This window comes from Condylostylus longicornis, unplaced genomic scaffold (genome assembly GCF_029603195.1).
Source record: "Condylostylus longicornis isolate FDR11 unplaced genomic scaffold, ASM2960319v2 ptg000077l, whole genome shotgun sequence".
Classification (NCBI taxonomy): Eukaryota; Metazoa; Arthropoda; class Insecta; order Diptera; family Dolichopodidae; genus Condylostylus; species Condylostylus longicornis.
Genome location: NW_026578045.1, coordinates 3,469,608 through 3,487,274, shown reverse-complemented (window position 1 = coordinate 3,487,274; position 17,667 = coordinate 3,469,608). Strand labels below are relative to the sequence as shown.

The window sequence follows — 17,667 nt, the reverse complement described above, 5'->3', positions numbered from 1 at the left end:
TTTAGTAAAATAAACCTTCATTTTCTAAATTCAAGACTTGTTGTTTGTTTATATACGCTCAAGAGATTTTAAGAAATGAAAACAGATTCAAGAATAAATAAGATTTTGTTAAAATTTTATAAATACAGGGTTACTTTAATAATATAGTATTTTGGCTATAGATTCAATGGGAAATTGGATTTTCTCTGGAATTTTTTTTGTGATATTTTTTTTTATTGCTTTATGTATTCTGCGTTTTTTGTGCGAAATTAAAACTGGCATAACAAATGTTCATGTAATATATCTAAATTAACTGGATATCTAGAAAAAACGAGCATTCTACAGGTCATATAGTACAGAGGTATCATCAAAATAATTCAGTTTTTGGCACTTTCGAATTTGCATTACCGAATATTGTCATACAAGCTCTACAAAACCCGAATTTTTTAATTTTTTTATTGAAAATCATTTTGCAGAATATCATGCCTATGCATATTCTTCATTATTTGCCTGATGAAAAAATAGGAAAAAGAGAAAGAGAGGAAGAGAATTTGAAGAAGAGCCGAGAAGAAAAATATTGACGTTTGTACATTCATTATCAAATGATAGTGGCAAATTTAGTGTTCAAACAATTTTGTGTCCTAGGCAGTCATGCTTATATTCAGAAGAATTTTATATCAAAATAAGTTAATTTCGTATATTTCAGATTCATTTGTTCCTAACCCTGTACTGAAGTAACTCTTGATTGTAAAGTATAATATTTAATTTCAGCCTTTAGTATTACTATAGTAGATATATACACAATATGTATAACGTGTGTATTACACAAACGGATGATGATCAGAATACGATAAATTTAATATGGGCAATGAGAGTAATAATATAAAATTACCCATACAATTTTAGTTGCTTCGTATAATACGCTTCAATATAACGCTCCAATATACGTATATTTATATGTAGCACAGCAGCATTATTATTGCATGCAAGTACTTTGGTACTACTATTTAGAATAACATTTAATGTGATCTAACAAAATGAAGGAGAGTAGTAAAACGATGTATGAGCAAAAAAAAAAAAATACCAGTTTTGTGTTATAAAGGTAAAAATTGAATAACAGTTTTGTTTTACTAATGCTACCGTTTGCATTGATTTCAGGTGATGATAAAATTGTAAAAAAAATTGACATAATTTTTTTTTTTACCTCGTTATTTAATTTTCTGGTTACATCTTTTTCTGTTACAATTGTATTTTTTTTGTTTTTTTTAAAAAAACTTTCAATTTTATTATAAATTGAAAACAAGTCTAAAGAATAAAATTTTTTAATGAATTTTAAAAATTATTACGTATTCATTGATTAAAAATTCAAATCACAATCACCGTTTTGGATTATGCTGTAAGTCGAAAATGTTATTTTACCAGGAGAGCATCAAACTAAGAAAATATTGTAAAGCCTCTTCTCTCAATAGTTTCAGGCGGAAGGCATTGTATGCTGTAAGATTATCGTTAAGGAACAATGGAAATTTTTTAGCCAAAGAAGCGATTTAAGGGAGAAAAATGAAGTAAAAAATTTTTTCTTTCCAAAATTAAACTCGAACTAGTAAGTAGTAATTTAGAGCTTTGTTTGCAGACGCTTTATATAATCTGAGCTACAGAGGTACGAGATTGTGACTGAAAAGATATTTCTCGTTAGTGGCCTCCTAAATTCATATCACTTTTAAATATAGACTGGTGGTAATAATAAAAAATTCAGTCTGTCTCAAGTGTCTATTCATTTATTTAATTTTTTTTTTTCCTTATTCACTCCTAGAAGGAGCATAGGGCTAGTGCATGATAATCAGGCACTAGTTTCATAGCGTCATACAGTTAACTAGGTAGGTGACTAGCCTGCCGTAGTTTTTATTTATATTACAATTATTTGAGGTTATTAATATTTACTGTTTATTTTTCTTAGTTTTTTTAATATCGAATATTATGAATATTTGAAAATTACTTGTATAATATTTATTAGTATTGTATATTAAGTTATAATAATATTGATATTAATTTTTATAGTGACCTGACCGGGGTTTGAACCTGAGACCCTTCGGATAAAGGACCGGTGCCATAACCACAGCACCAATGGTCAGATCATTTATAAAAATGTATTCAGTATATATTTAAAATGTCGATTGAATTTTAGTGAAATTACCTATGCACGTCTGTGTCTACATATGATATTAGTTTTTGACATTCTCATTACATGAAGAGCAACAAAAAAAATTTCTAAATTTTCGTTTATGAATATTTTTAGGCATTTAATTTTTAAAAATCTAAAATTATTTTTAATTTGGTCATCATTAGTATGTTTATACCAATTTAAGAATGTAAGTACATAACAATTTAGTGAATGTAACAGTGCTCAATGAATTTTTATTTGAAGACAGAATAATGAATGGAATACTATTACAATATTACAGATATCATGGGAATTGTATTACATATGACAATTATAAGATAGTATTTTGTTTTAAGTGATTTAGTATTTTCCCCAAAATCATTCTTCTTTGAAGAACTTCCTCGAATAAATATTTTCTTCGGTTTAAATATTAAACAAGAATCTTAGATATTGTAATTTAAGTTCAGAATCTGTTACTTCCAAGTAATAATGAAGACTTTGTGCTCTATGCCATTTGAATCGATACGATTAAAACAACCTCGACCTCTTTTACTATATTTGTTCCATTTTTCTATTAAATTATTTAAATTTAAATCATTTTTCATTAAGATCTTTACATTATATAATTTCCTATATAAATATTCAGGAAGCATATTATATTCATACTACACATACAAATTATTAAATCTTAATAAATTACAATATTATAAACTAATAAAATAAATTAAATACATATATATATTTTAATAAAATTTATTGTTGAAATTAGAACAACTTCCGAAATTTCTATATTATTAATTAAAATATTTCCTAATAATATAAATTTCATATTTTATATAACAATATACAAATTTCCTTGAACATATAACCAAATATTTATGTATATTAAAATTATGTATAACAATATGATACTTAAAAAAAAATAATAATATAAACTAATCAATCATTTAACATGATATTATGACATTGTTATGTAAAATATATATAGGGTCCAGATGGTTGAATGTATTATATGTATTTAGGAGGAAGAGGTTGTAAAAATCACCCTAAAATTATGTAAAACATTTAAACAGATGATGATTTATTATTAATTGAAGGTCATTTAAACAATATAGAACATTGGGAATTTTGTTTTAATATTAAAGAATATTTTGCAGTTAAATTTCATTGCCATTCTGGTCATTCCCCAATTTCTGGACTTATACTACAGATTATTGATCGAATTAAATTTGACAAACAAATTATTTTAGTATTTGGTATCGATTCTACCATTCTTTCATCATTTTCTTCTAACGGATTATGGTGGTAAATTTAAACTCAAGAGAGTGAGTAGTGTGGTGAATATAATATACCTATATAAATAATGAAATTCAACATTGCCATGTCAGTCAAATTGGTATGACACATTAGTGTCAACAACGGCCACAAAGATAATTATTGAAATTGCTACTGCGACCATTTTTTGTGGTCGACAATATCGTACGATAAAAAAAAATATAAATTATAATTTATAATTTTTTTTTATCGTACGACCCGAAAAATTTTTCTCAATTTACTTATAATGACAATCAGTCTCTCAAAATAATAATTATACAATCCAAGAATGACTGACGAGACAATTTTCGAATAGCCTTTCCTCAGGTCGAAGTGTCTCCCAAAATAATTTTTTAGTTTAATTCTTTCAGGTATTTTTTACTCACAAAAATCAATTAAAAAAATGTTTAAAAAATGCCGTGGCAGGAAGAATATTAAGTCATACTAAGTGAGTAGAATGACGTTACTGAGTTATATTATTCATTTTACCCTGCAATGTCAGTGAAATTAAAATTTCTATTTTCTGTTTATCATAAATTTTACAATAAACTCAATATTTTATACAATTTTGTTCGAGTCTCTGTGTTCATTTGAGTAACTCACCATTTCTTATGGTGAGGTAACTAAATGAGAACAAAGTATTACATTTTAATATCACTCTTGATTTAGTTTTGAACAGTTATTGTAAATGAGAGCGTAGAATCTCTTCTAATTGCACCAATTTTTAATAGTCAATCTTAATGAATTTCTTTATATAGTCTGTTATGGTTGTGTGTTATGTAAAAAATTATACCCTTTAAATTTCCTGTCTGTAAAGCAATAATATTATATTTTTTTAAATAAAATCACTCATATATACTTACATAAATAATTTTCATCAATTTTCAAGGTTATTTTTGGGATCCTTTTTCATCTAGGGTTTTACATTCTGAATATTTTTTATTAAATTTCCTATAAAAATTAAATTATATGTAACAAATTAATTTTACTTTTATATTTAGAAAAGAGGGAATTTTACTCTTAATTTTACTATACATAAATACACTCACACGTATAGACTCATAATTTTAATTATGTCGATTAAATTACGAAATTTTTAAAATGAAAATGAGTTTGATTTTTTTTGTGAACCTCTTAAAGTATCGCCCCTTCCATTACATAAAATCGGTTACCATATATTAATTTATCAAACCCTATATGCAAATATGTTCATATGCATGTAAGTATTTTAAATATTCATAATTTTAAGTAGATATTATGAATGTGGTAGTATTAATATTTTAGGAGGGGGGTGAGGTGAATAATTTTATATATGATTAAGGAAATGAAAGTAATAATAAAATGGAGTACAATATATTGTGGCATAAAAAGGAATAATCATTATAAATTTTTATTTATGAAATTTTTTGTCATCATTCTTTCATTTTATATAATATTCATGTGTTATGACAAGTAAAATGAAATTATGTGGAAATGTTATATGAACTATATTGCGCTATAAAATTTGAACTTAAAATTTCTCGATAATGTAAAGAATTTGAGAAACCGAAAATCAAAAATATAACAATAATATTTCAAAATTGAAAGAGTTAAAAATATTAAAGGAAGAAATTAGAGAAACAGCAGTTTATAATAATAAGGGATCTGAACATTGACAAGAAATTGCATTTAATTCAGCTCTATATGTAAATAAATTCATTTTCGCAATTTTATACTGGTTGCCTAATGGTAATACCGAAATACAGTGAGTGAAAAAATTATCACAAAATGATTCAATGTTTTTGGTTGCCATTTACAAATTATCCCGGACTTCAAAATTGTTGTTCCTACAAATCGTTTCAGTGAGAATTTTAGGTAGCCTATATATAAAATATTCCTCATTTCAATTGAATGCATGTATTTTTAAATTTTCCTCAAACATGGCAACACTTATCTGGAATATTTCGAATTAAATTTTCGCTGGTTAATATTTTTCATTGATCTTTACCATAATGCAAAATTGTTGTTCTTTCTTTAAGTTCTCATTATAATTAAATTTAAGACTTAATTATTTAAATTAAAATTCTCTCACCTAAAATTTGAACTTATCGGGAAATCAAAATTACATTCATGCTTATCTCATATCTAGTTAAATAGCACATTTTATTATGTAATAGATTGTAAATTGTAATAGAAACATTTTTATTATGAAAATTTAAAATGTTTTTTTTGTTTTTTGGGATGAAATGGGTGATCTATATGATTAATTAACTTAAAAATATGTCCTATATGCTTATACCAAAAAAAAAAAAATAAATAATTTTGATGTAGGCATAAAAACTCGATTATATTGTTAGGGTCTTCATTATAATAATTTTGTTTTATGTATTCGATATAAACTTTTTCAAAATTGTTTAATTTTGTTGAAAACTCTCCATTAAACTTTTTCTATAATGTATATGAAATAAAATCTGAAATTACTTATTTAAATTAATAAAGATCCTTTTAATATTAAAAGAGAAAGATTAATAAATTTTTTTTTATGTAAATTTATGATGATTAATTGCGTTTATTAAATTTAAATTTGAGAACATTTTCAACTCAATTGTGTTCATTTGGGTAAAAAAATTAAAAGTATTTAATTAAGGAAGAATGTTAAAGAATTTCAAGAGAATTTTAAGTAAATTTTGAATTTTACATTAATATTAAAACGAGAAAAAAAGTAGAGTTGACCTTGTCAACTCTGTGATACCCGTACGAATTTGTTATCCTATGTGCGAATAACTAATGTGCGATAACTAACTATGGGGAAGACTATGACTTTAAGTTGCCGTATTACCATATTAATTTATGCAAAATTTCAGTACTATGTGTTTTTCAAAATACTGGTTGTGCCAAACTACTATTGAAGTTGTATGGCAGCTACCAGAAAGAGCCAAGAAATTTTAGCGAATTTTATCAAGCACATCGGCCCTACTAATATATTCACTTGTTTGAAATCTCAATATCACAGCTTTTATAGTTTCTGAGATATAGCCAAATAGCTTTTGAAGTTGTATGGCAGGTACCAGAAGGAGCCAAGTAATTTCAACGACTTTTATCAGACAGATTGGCCCTTCTAATATATTCGTTTGTGTGAAATTTCAATACCATAGCTTTAATAGTTTCTGAGATATAGCCAAATAAATTTTAAAGTTGTATGGCAGCTACCCGAACCGGTACCCCGATCATGTCCAATTTAAATAGAGTTCTGGCACTTGCTACAATAAATCATTTGTGAAAATTTGGTGAACTTAGCTCAATTAGTTTTTGAGTTATCGTTCGGACGGACGGACGGACGGGCAGACAAAGCTAAATCAACTCAGAATTTGACGCTGATCAAAAACATACATGAGTCTATATCTAACACCGTTATTTCTTAGCGTTACAAACGATAAGGCAAATTTAGTATACCCTTCGAACATACGTACGGGTATAAAAATGGGGAGCAATGAGTATAAATTTAGATCAGAACCGGTTTGATATGATGAGCCAGTTTAATGAAAATAATATTTGAGGCACAATCGCAAAGCAAAGACTCTTATTATAACAGAAAAATTAAAGAATTTCCCAAAAATTTATCATAAAAAATTGTTTAAGAAAATTTTTAATAATCGACCATGACTTCATTATAAATTATCAATCAGAGTGCATCTGCAGCAGAATAGCAGTATACAAAAAAATTCCGAAACAGGTGTAGAAGCTGTTTGTCAAAGAAATGCTGTTTTGTATAAAAACCTGTTAGAATAAAGTTGGGTCAAACCAATGGTTTGTATTGTAGCACTTTTCCCTTCAACAAGTGAAAATTCTGCTTTTAAATACAGTCTATGTATACCTATCACACTATAAAAATTATTTTCATTCATACTTAAAACTATTTCTAGGATTGCCTATATTTAGGATGACGCATATATGCAGTCTTTGAAATAAAGCAAAAATTAATATAAAATGGGGTTAACATAATGCTCGATTTTAAGGGTTAATTGTGTGAGTTAAGAAAAATAATTATATTTTTTAGTGTCACGAAATTTACCGTTAGCTTCCGGTTTCCCGTTACCGAAGTTTACCGGTTTCGGAAATATAGGGTGTCAAAAATTCAAATTTTACGATTTTCAAGAGGTGATAACTTGAGAGGGGGTGGAGATGGAAAAAAAATTTCTTCTAACGAAATGAACTATTTGTTAATGTCTAAAAGCCCCTAAAATTTCAAAGTTCTAGAATATAGGATCTAGAAGAAAAACGACATCAAAAATTTGGAAAAAAAGGACTTTAGATAACGGTAAATTTCAACGGCCATTTTGTTTTTCTAAAGTTTAACTATAGTATACCGCGCTAGGGGAAGCAAGCCGCTGCCTTTCTGCGTTTGCAAAATTTCAAAAATACTTATGGTTTCATTGCAACAAATATTTAAAAAAGGCCATTTTTAGGGTTTTGGGGGGGTATAACTTCTAGAGGGGGGGAGATAGGTAAAAATTTTGTTCTACGAAAATAAGTTTCTAGTAAAGATCTATGTATATATAAAATTTCAGCTTTCTATCTTCAAGGGTGTAGAAGTTTTGTAAACAGACACACGGACAGATGGACGGACGGACGGACGGACGGACGGACGAACAGAGTGAAACTAATAAGCACTTTTTTCAAAAAATTTTTTGGAAAAGTGCTAAAAAGTGAAAGAATATTTAATTTCCGTAGAAAAAAATGTGAAGCCATCTACCGGAATAATATTTGTTGATGTTTATTTTCCATACAAAAAATGCAGAGGCATCTGCTAGAATAAAATATTATTACAAAATTATTCTTTCCTATGATTTTACGCCATAGCTCGGGTGTTTAAGAGTCTTATATATAAGTCAATGTCGTACATGAAGGGTGGTATACACAATACGTACAATTCCAATTTCGGATAAATTATTAAGACACCAAATTAAATTTTTATTCTCATTTGTTTCGTGTACTTTTCTATTTCTTCTATCGATTTTATTTCTGATTTTAATTATCTCATCGATTCTATTTTGAGACAACATGCTAGTACTCGAATATATTTTAATGATCTGATATTTTATCTCCTATTAGTGATCTAGTATATTTAGTGTTATGTAATTCTTATCTCTTCAATTCACTTTCATATTTTATTATTGTAATTTTTTATTAATAACTCTCATTAATATTTTTCAAGGTTCTATCTATAATTTTATTATTTTTTTTTTCCTTCTTGTCTTTCAAGAACATGTCTTTAATATATTTTTTTTTTTAATTTATACAATTTCACGATAATTTTCTACTTGTATATTTGTGTGTTATATTGTTGTTTTGTTGAATTTTAACATTGAAATCAGTTCATGAAAATTATACTTTAAAATTTTTTTGAAGCGCCTGTTTAAAAAAATATAATAATTATTAAAATAAAAATATAAAATATAAGAGAAAAATTTTATATTAAAAAAAATGTATGTTTTATACTATTATACTGTAACACAAAAATTCGAAAGGTGCTACATATAATAAAAGGTTACAATATTTGACTTGCGCTTATAAGACTCACTTTAATTTCATATATCGTACATACATTTGGTATTCATATATATGTGCTACGTTTCAATATCTTTTATATTTTCTATTTTGTGTTATAACACAAATTTCATGCATAATGTTTGCATATTATTTTGTATAATATTAAAATTTTATGTGTTATAATGGTAACATTTTTATTTATTTTTCATTTTTTTTATGTCATTCGATTCACAAAGTCAAGGTTAATTTAAAAACATAATGTTTCGGTTTTATAACAATACAAGTTGTTGTGTTAAAAATAAAGTCGAAATGTAATAAAAATAATAAAATGTCAAAATACAAAGACAAATATGATATTTTTTTTAGGTTATGTGTTTTAATTCTTGTAATTTTAAAATTTTTTCAGAAATTCAGAAAGTGGTTTTAATCACAGGTTGTAGTTTAAGTCACAGGCAGGAAAAAATTCTCATATTGTCAATACTTAATTATTAGTCTGTTAGATTAGCACTAGGGTAATGTCATATCTGCCAGAATTAACATAAAGTGATTATGTCTCATTATTATTATACATTTTGTCTGTATAAGAAAATGATTTTTCCGGCTATAAGAATAAGAGAAATGTTATTAAATATTCAATATTATTATATTATTAAAATATTAAATATTATTATATAACAATACAATTGCTGCTCCCCTACAGGAGTAGAAGATACACTCTAAATGTATAATATTTCAGAACATAATTTTTCCAATTACGAAAGTCAATACATAAAGCAGTACTTGAAAATATAAAATTATGCACATTTATTCTGACAAACAGATTCGAATTTGATAAATGAATTTTTTGTGTGGAAAATTATCGTAAAATCCTTAATTAAATTGTACTATAGTATATAACAGTTAAGTAGTTTTAAAATTTCTATTATTTACGCACTTATTTTGTTAAACCATCTTCAGATGAATAAATGTACGTAATTAGACTTCTCTCTGCTCTGCTAGATTTGTGCAGTTGAAAGTGTTAGAGATTATCATCATAGATGTTAAAGAGGGTATTATATTGAATAAATCTGCTCGGCAAGACTGATATATCTGGAATATTAAATTTTCAGCAAAAAGTTTGGAAAGCACTTAAATGTCTTTGTATAACACTTAAAATTATAATATCGAATATTTTTACTTCTATGTTTTTTTTTGTATTAAAACAAGAAAATCATTGATATCTCGCATAAATTATTTAAAATCCTTATGCTTACATACATATTATGTACATAAAATATATTGTTTTAACAGTATTTAAATTTTTATATGCTATTATGTAATATGTGTGTGTATGCATGTACCACTGTAAAACTAGAATATAAAAACAACAAACTTTCAAAGTTTTACACGTCCCTGAAAGTCAATAAAAACAAAAAACAAGTAAAAACGTTTCAGTCGGTATGAACCGATTGAATTATACCCTGCACCTTTCATTGTTGTATAGCAATTACTCAAACCTGTGAAACCATTCTATAGAAACTTCACGGATATGTCTGATCTATAACTGAACACACAACTACCAAGTTTCGCGAATCTGACTTTATTATTTTTCCAAATATTTAAAATTAGCTTTTGGAGTTGTATGGCAGGTACCCGAACCTGCCAAGCAATTCCACTAAAACTTCGCTAATATATCTGATCTATTATTGGACACACAACTGCCAAGTTTCATGAATCTAACTTTATTACTTTTCTAAATATTTAAAATAAGCTTTTGGACTTGTATGGGAGCCACTCGAACCTGTCAAGCAATTCCACCAAAACTTCAGAAATATCTTTGACCTATAATTGGACACACAACTGCCAAGTTTCATGAATCTGTCTTTATTACTTTTCCAAATATTTAAAATAAGCTTTTGGATTTGTATGGGAGCCACTCGAACCTGTCAAGCAATTCCACCAAAACTTCAGAAATATTTTTGACCTATAATTGGACACACAACTGCCAAGTTTCATGAATCTGTCTTTATTACTTTTCCAAATATTTAAAATAAGCTTTTGGACTTGTATGGGAGCCACTCGAACCTGTCAAGCAATTCCACCAAAACTTCAGAAATATCTTTGACCTATAATTGGACACACAACTGCCAAGTTTCATTAATCTGACTTTATTATTCTTCAAATATTTAAAATAAGCTTTTAGACTTGTATGGGAGCTACTCGAACCTGTCAAGCAATTCCATCAAAACTTCAGAAATATATTTGACCTATATTCGGACACACGACTGCCAAGTTTCATGAATCTGACTTTATTATTTTGCCGAATATTTAAAATTAGCTTCTGGAGTTGTATGGCAGGTACCCGAACCTGTCAAGCAATTCCATCAAAACTTCAGAAATATATTTGACCTATAATTGGACACACGACTGCCAAGTTTCATGAATCTGACTTTATTATTTTGCCGAATATAAAAAATTTGCTTTTGGAGTTGTATGGCAGCTACCCGAACCCGTTGTCCGAATTGGTCCAATAACAATAGGGTTCGTCCTTGGCACAAAAGAAGCAACTTGTGAAAGTTTGGTGTCGATTGCATTATTCGTTTTTGAGTTATCGTGCGATCGGACGGACGGACGGACGGACGGACGGACGGACGGACGGACGGACGGACGGACGGACGGACATGTCTAAATCAACGCAGAATTTTACGCTGAGCAAGAATATATATATATGTCCATACCCCAGATGACTCCTTCAAGTAGTTACAAACTCCATACCAAAGTTAATATACCCTTCACGAAGTGCAGGGTATAAAAATGATATTTTTGTTCTATTTTGCAAAAGAAATAATAAAAATCGAATTATTATTGAAATCGATTCTAGAAACTTGCATGAACTTTATGAAATCAAATTAAATACCTATATACCATTTTGTATAGATTCTACATTCTAATGTTATACAATATACTATTGTGAATGTAGTAACATATAATGGCGAGTAAAATCAACTCAAAATAATAATTGTACACACAATAATTAAATTATGTTATAAAAGCTGTATATGAAATCATAAGAATGAAATAAGAAAAAATAAAATTAAAATATTCAACTGAGTACTTGCTTAACATTATTCTTATAGTCTTAAATCTATATACTCTTGTAAACAGTAAAGAATATTGCACGATAATGTCGATAACATTATTGATAATAATAATTATTATTCTTTAGTATAATAATATTAGGAGACAAAAAATAAAAGAAAAAAGAGAAATAAAAATTTTTGTCTCACCATACTTGCATTGCAGTAAACGAACATCACATTGTATTTAATTGCATTCTATTTTTAAATACATTGATTATAACTGGTATGCTATTGCTTTAATAAAAGAGTATACAACATTCAACTTTATTATTTTGATCAAAATGTATAACGGTAGTTTGAGAATTAAATAGAGAAAGAATTAGTTTTTATACGGTGACTATATTAAATACAAAAAAATTTTATTTAATTAATATAGTGTTGCTACGAGAGTCAAATATAAATTCGTGAGCAAATTGTAAGTTAATAATAATTTACTTAGTTTGCTTAGTTTGAGGGAGGAAGTGGCATCTTTAAATTTTACCATGCAGCACTATACCAATAAAGTGTTTCAAAATTTGTATAACAATATTTTAATTTACGAATTTATAGTACAGAATACAGTATATAAATACAGTACATTTTAGTAACAAGAAAGCAACGTTTTAAAAGACTGTGTGTCAAAATTTTTACTATCATGTGAGAACTTAACATGACAAGATAGACACATGATATATTTACCTTTCTTAACCCCCCCACTACCACTCGAAATTCGTAAAATTTATATTTTACAACTTATATTTGCGAAACTGAAAGCTTTTCCAAATTATTAAAAATGCAAAAAGGTAGTGGTAAATTCCATGCCATTAAAAAGTATAATTACTTTTCTTAACTCACGCAATTAAACCTTAAATTCGAGAATTATTTTAACGCCTCTTTTAATTTGTTTTGCTGATTCATCCTAAATGTATGCAATTTTTTAATTTTTTCGTATATGAACGCAAGCAATTTTAATGAAGTAGTACATTGTTAGATTGTTATTAAAATTAGTATTTTCACTTCTTGAAGGGAAAAGTGCTACTTTGCAAATCATTGGTTTGACCCAACTTTATTATTTTTATGAAACTGTATTATGTACTCGTATATTACATAATTTTCTGTGGAAAATCCTCATATGTATGTGTACAAAATTATAAAGTTAACAACATGGTACAAAATAAAAATAGAAAGTTCTTGTTCACATTAATTTTAAGGTCAATTACATTTAAATTAAAAAAAAAATTGTATTTTTTTTTTTTTTTTGAAATGCACATGAAGTTTATATTTTTTTTTACAATTTTTGTAAAGTTTAAGCTAGCTATTTATAATTTAAATATGGAATGTATACAGAAAACTTATGCACTTATGCAAATCTAAGGTTTTTAATTTAAAATCAATTGAGCTTATAAAAATTCTAAATAATAATAATAATAATAATGAAATTATATGAAAGAAAAAGTTAAAAAAAGAAAATTTAATTGGAAATAGAAAATAAATTTATTTGAATTGATTAATTTACGTTTCAATAAAAATTTAAGAGATTATGAATTGAAAAATTGTTATACAAATTATTATATGTAATGTAGGTGAGAGGTTTTTGTTATTAGGGTCAGAGTTCTATATATAACTGCGCTATTATATGGATTTGATTATTAAAATAACAATATTCAATTAATTACTGAACACGAATTTTAATTTATAATATTGGTGCTGCAATACTACTACCCGTTTTCAGCAGTTCTAACAGTTTTACAAGCTTAAATTTGTAGTAATTATTAAATTGCTAATTATTGTAAGTAATTAATAGTTATTTATTAGATTGTCGCCCATACTGCTCAATAATAACGAGATTCTTTTATCTCTTTCGTCCACATACCTATATGCATAAGAATTTCTGAAAATTTTGAAGAGGCAGTTAAAACGCGTAACGATGGTGAAGTGCACAGATATGTTAAGTAGCAAAATACGTTTTTTTAACACTGATAATAGTTTCAAGCGGCTCTCTTTCAATGGTATAGGTTTTAGTGACGTACATTTATTAGTTTTCGAAATCTGCGCGGTACAAATAGCTAACAAGGTCGAAGTAGCGAAACAAAGGCTTAGTGCTTTCTTAGAATGTCTGTAATTACAAAAATTGATATAATGATGAAACACAAATAATATGGTAAGCACATTAGTTTGATATTAGCACTATAGACCATTGCTATGCCCAGTACGAACGATATCTTGTGCAAAAACTTAAATTTTATTAAAAAAACTCATTTGAAATCAAAAACTAATTTAAGCAATTTAAGATCCCACATGTGAAACATATGCTAGTTACATTTTTTGATAGCTGGGTCGAAAGGTTTAAAATCACAGACAAACCAGTTGTAGAATATTACAATATTATTTGATTTTAAAATTTCTTAAATTAAATAGATTAAAATGTTTTAGTTAAACTGTTATAATTAACTTGGTTTTGCTCAATAATTTTGTTATAAAATATTTTAAATATTTTATAAGGAAAACTTTGCAATTTATGCCTATTTTTCGCTTTTAAAATTTTTAATCAAGTTTTTATTAAACTTTAAACTATAAGAAAAGAAAAAAATTTCCTTAAGATTTTTTTTTTTTTTTTTTTTTGAATAATATTTATGATCGTTGAATTCCAATTAACTTTTAAAAATCATAGGAAAAACGTGAGATGTTTTCATGATAGAATAAAAATCAACCTTTACACAAAAAGAGAGAAAATGAAAAACTTTGTTGAGAAAAACTTAAATTCCTTTTTCTAGATTTGATTTTTCTATTCGAAGAACGCTAAAAAAATTGTAAAAGTATTTAAAAAATAGAGAAAAAAATTTTAAAACTTTTAAAAAAACATTCTGCAATCTTGAAAATAATGTTGGTGTATTTGCAAAAAAGAAAATCTTAAATACTTGATGAATTCTTGTTTAAAATTTACAAAAAAAGCAATTCGAAATAGTTTTAAAATTAAAAGTTTTCACGTGATTAGTTTAGAAAACAACCACCTGTATTATAACAGTTTAAGAAAATTTATGAAAAAAATTTTGTCATTATAGTAATTGGCTGTGGTACAAATTTTGATTATGTAAAATATTGTGTTTAAATGAGGACCCTATACGTATATACTGTCGTCCATGGATTAAATATTGTTGTTGTATAACAGTATTATAACAGTATCATTATTAATGTAACAGTACTATGATTGTGCATTTGTAAGATAAACCTAAGCAAGTATATTCCAAAAAATTTGAAGTAAACAGGGTAATCGAAAATTGACGCGGTCACTGTCGTAGTGGTAATAATTTTTAGTTACTGTCCGGGGGAGATGTTGCTCTTCATAAAAGATGTACTGCTCTTCATAAAATTCATTCTTTGTTGAAATTTATATTTTATTATATTTTTATTTATAACAATAATCCGTATATATCGGAATTCTTACATATATAAACTTCCATTTTGTAGCTTAAGGGGTTGCAGAGTGAAAAATAACAATTTTTTAAATATGTTTTAGTTTCTTATGTACTAAAATTAAATTACATGTTAAATTTCAGTTTATTTAGTACTCCATTTGAAAAGTATTCTTTGATTTCTGATGATCGTATCAGTGAGTCAGCGACAAAAATTGACGTTTTTAAGCTGCAATTAAAACTTGGAGTATAACAGTTTCACAATTAAAATTGAATTAATTATAAATTGGCATCATACCCTTAACATTTTGTTTACTTGATGTAATTCGAACACAATTTATCCTTGGATTTCTGATGATCATGTCAGTGAATCGCTGATAAAATTGAGAATTTTAAATTTTCAAAAAAATATAAAGTATAACAGTTTTACGATTGAAATTGGGTTCATTATAAATTCAAAAATTCACTAAAAATTTTAAAAGAAACTAAGAAGCGCTTTAGGAAAGATGTTTAGTTCTCTTGTATTTCGCTTTCGTATGGCTCATCTTGGTAATTTTCTATGTTTTTGGACTAACTTACGGTTTTGACAAAAAATATATCGAAACTCGTTTTCTATGATTAACTGAATGAAAAAAAGTTTTTCTTCTTAACCTGTTATCAAATATTGAACTTGTTAAATTTAAAATTGCCCTCACTATATCGTTAAACACAATATATGAGGGCCACTTTAATATTTTTGTAATTTTTATTAAAATTTAAGGTCCAATTAAGTTTATACTTTAATATTTTCAAAGGAGATGTTTTAATTCAATAGTTAGGAAGGGTAGGGCAGTGGAGGGGTCCTATTACTTTTATAATAACATTTTATTAATAATATTTACATAACCATTTTAATATTTTAACATTTTAAGTGGATTTTTGCAATCCAATTACATTCAATTTTACAAAAATATTTCAAATATTCATTAAAAAATTTTTCCTTTATTTTCAAAGTAATTTTAAAGGAATTTCAAGTGTTTTTATTTAATATTTTATTTCTTTTATTTTACTGTGACAATTATGTAAAAAAAAATTCATTACATACACAAAATAAGGTTATAAATCAAAATAAAATGTTATTTAATTATTAAATGACATTTTTGACCTCCCTTGCAATTTAGCAATAAATTTTAAATTCGGAAAACATAAAGCGTTCTTATATAAGTATAAATGTGCATGTATATAGTATTTTAAATATTTCTTTAATTACACTTTAATTAAATCAAAATAAAATTAAATTATTTATTAAAAAAATAAGAGTTACAAGCATATAAAAAAAAAATTTACCCCGGTAATGGATTAATCGAGATATACAAGTGAAATAACCTAGGGTTATTCTGAGCGATTCTAGGAATTATTATGAAAAATAAGCGAGAACATTGTCAGGCAAATGTTTTTATAAGAAAAGGATTGTCTACTCATAGAAAATGTTGGTAATTCAACGCTATTTGATAGTGTTGAATTATAAAATTTTCTATAAAACGCAACGATAATTAACAATAGTGTTTAATTATCAAAACCCTGTGAGACCGGGATATTACAAAAAATATTTAAGAAAATTTTATACAACATTAAAATCGGAATAATTAATCGGAATCATTTGTTCCTTAAATAAATTCCTCTATCGTATCATTGCTTAAGTAAGTTCTTTCTAAATCGGCTCTTTACAGTATAATATTTCGCTTATACATACACATTAGAATTATTTATCTGAGCTCATTATGGTCGACGTCTCCTGCTTACCTGAGCTTCGAGTTTTCCAATGTGGTGGCAAAGTGTGGCAATGAGAGCAATAAATCTCTTCTCGTCTCTGCGAACTGCCTGAGTTTACCGAAAAAGGTGATAAAATTTTCTGAAATGAAAGAAAACTCAGTTGTTTCTTTGGCTGAAACATGAACTTACCCTCTGTCTAACATTCGGAGACCTGATTTTCGTAAATTTCTTTAAACAAAAATTATTGATCTCACCGAGACTTGTGAATTTTATCACCACAATTGCCTACTTTCAATTTTAAATAAGTGTTATACTAGACTTAAAACCGTTATTTTCGATATGACTTTCGAATGTACAGGATTTTTAATTTTTATTTAAAGCCATCGCAAGTTTGCCTTAACAATCTCTTGAAGTTTCAACGAGG

At 26.6% G+C, this 17,667-nt stretch overlaps 1 protein-coding gene across 1 annotated transcript in view; it reads left to right on the top strand.

Moving 5' to 3' along the window:
• The window catches only part of LOC129612749 (histone-lysine N-methyltransferase, H3 lysine-79 specific), a 136,189-nt gene that overhangs the window by 40,466 nt on the left and 78,056 nt on the right, over positions 1–17,667 (top strand). Inside the window, exon 2 of the mRNA XM_055526509.1 lies at positions 15,636–15,688. Coding sequence (XP_055382484.1) covers positions 15,636–15,688 — 53 coding nt within the window. The remainder of the gene's footprint in view (positions 1–15,635; positions 15,689–17,667) is intronic.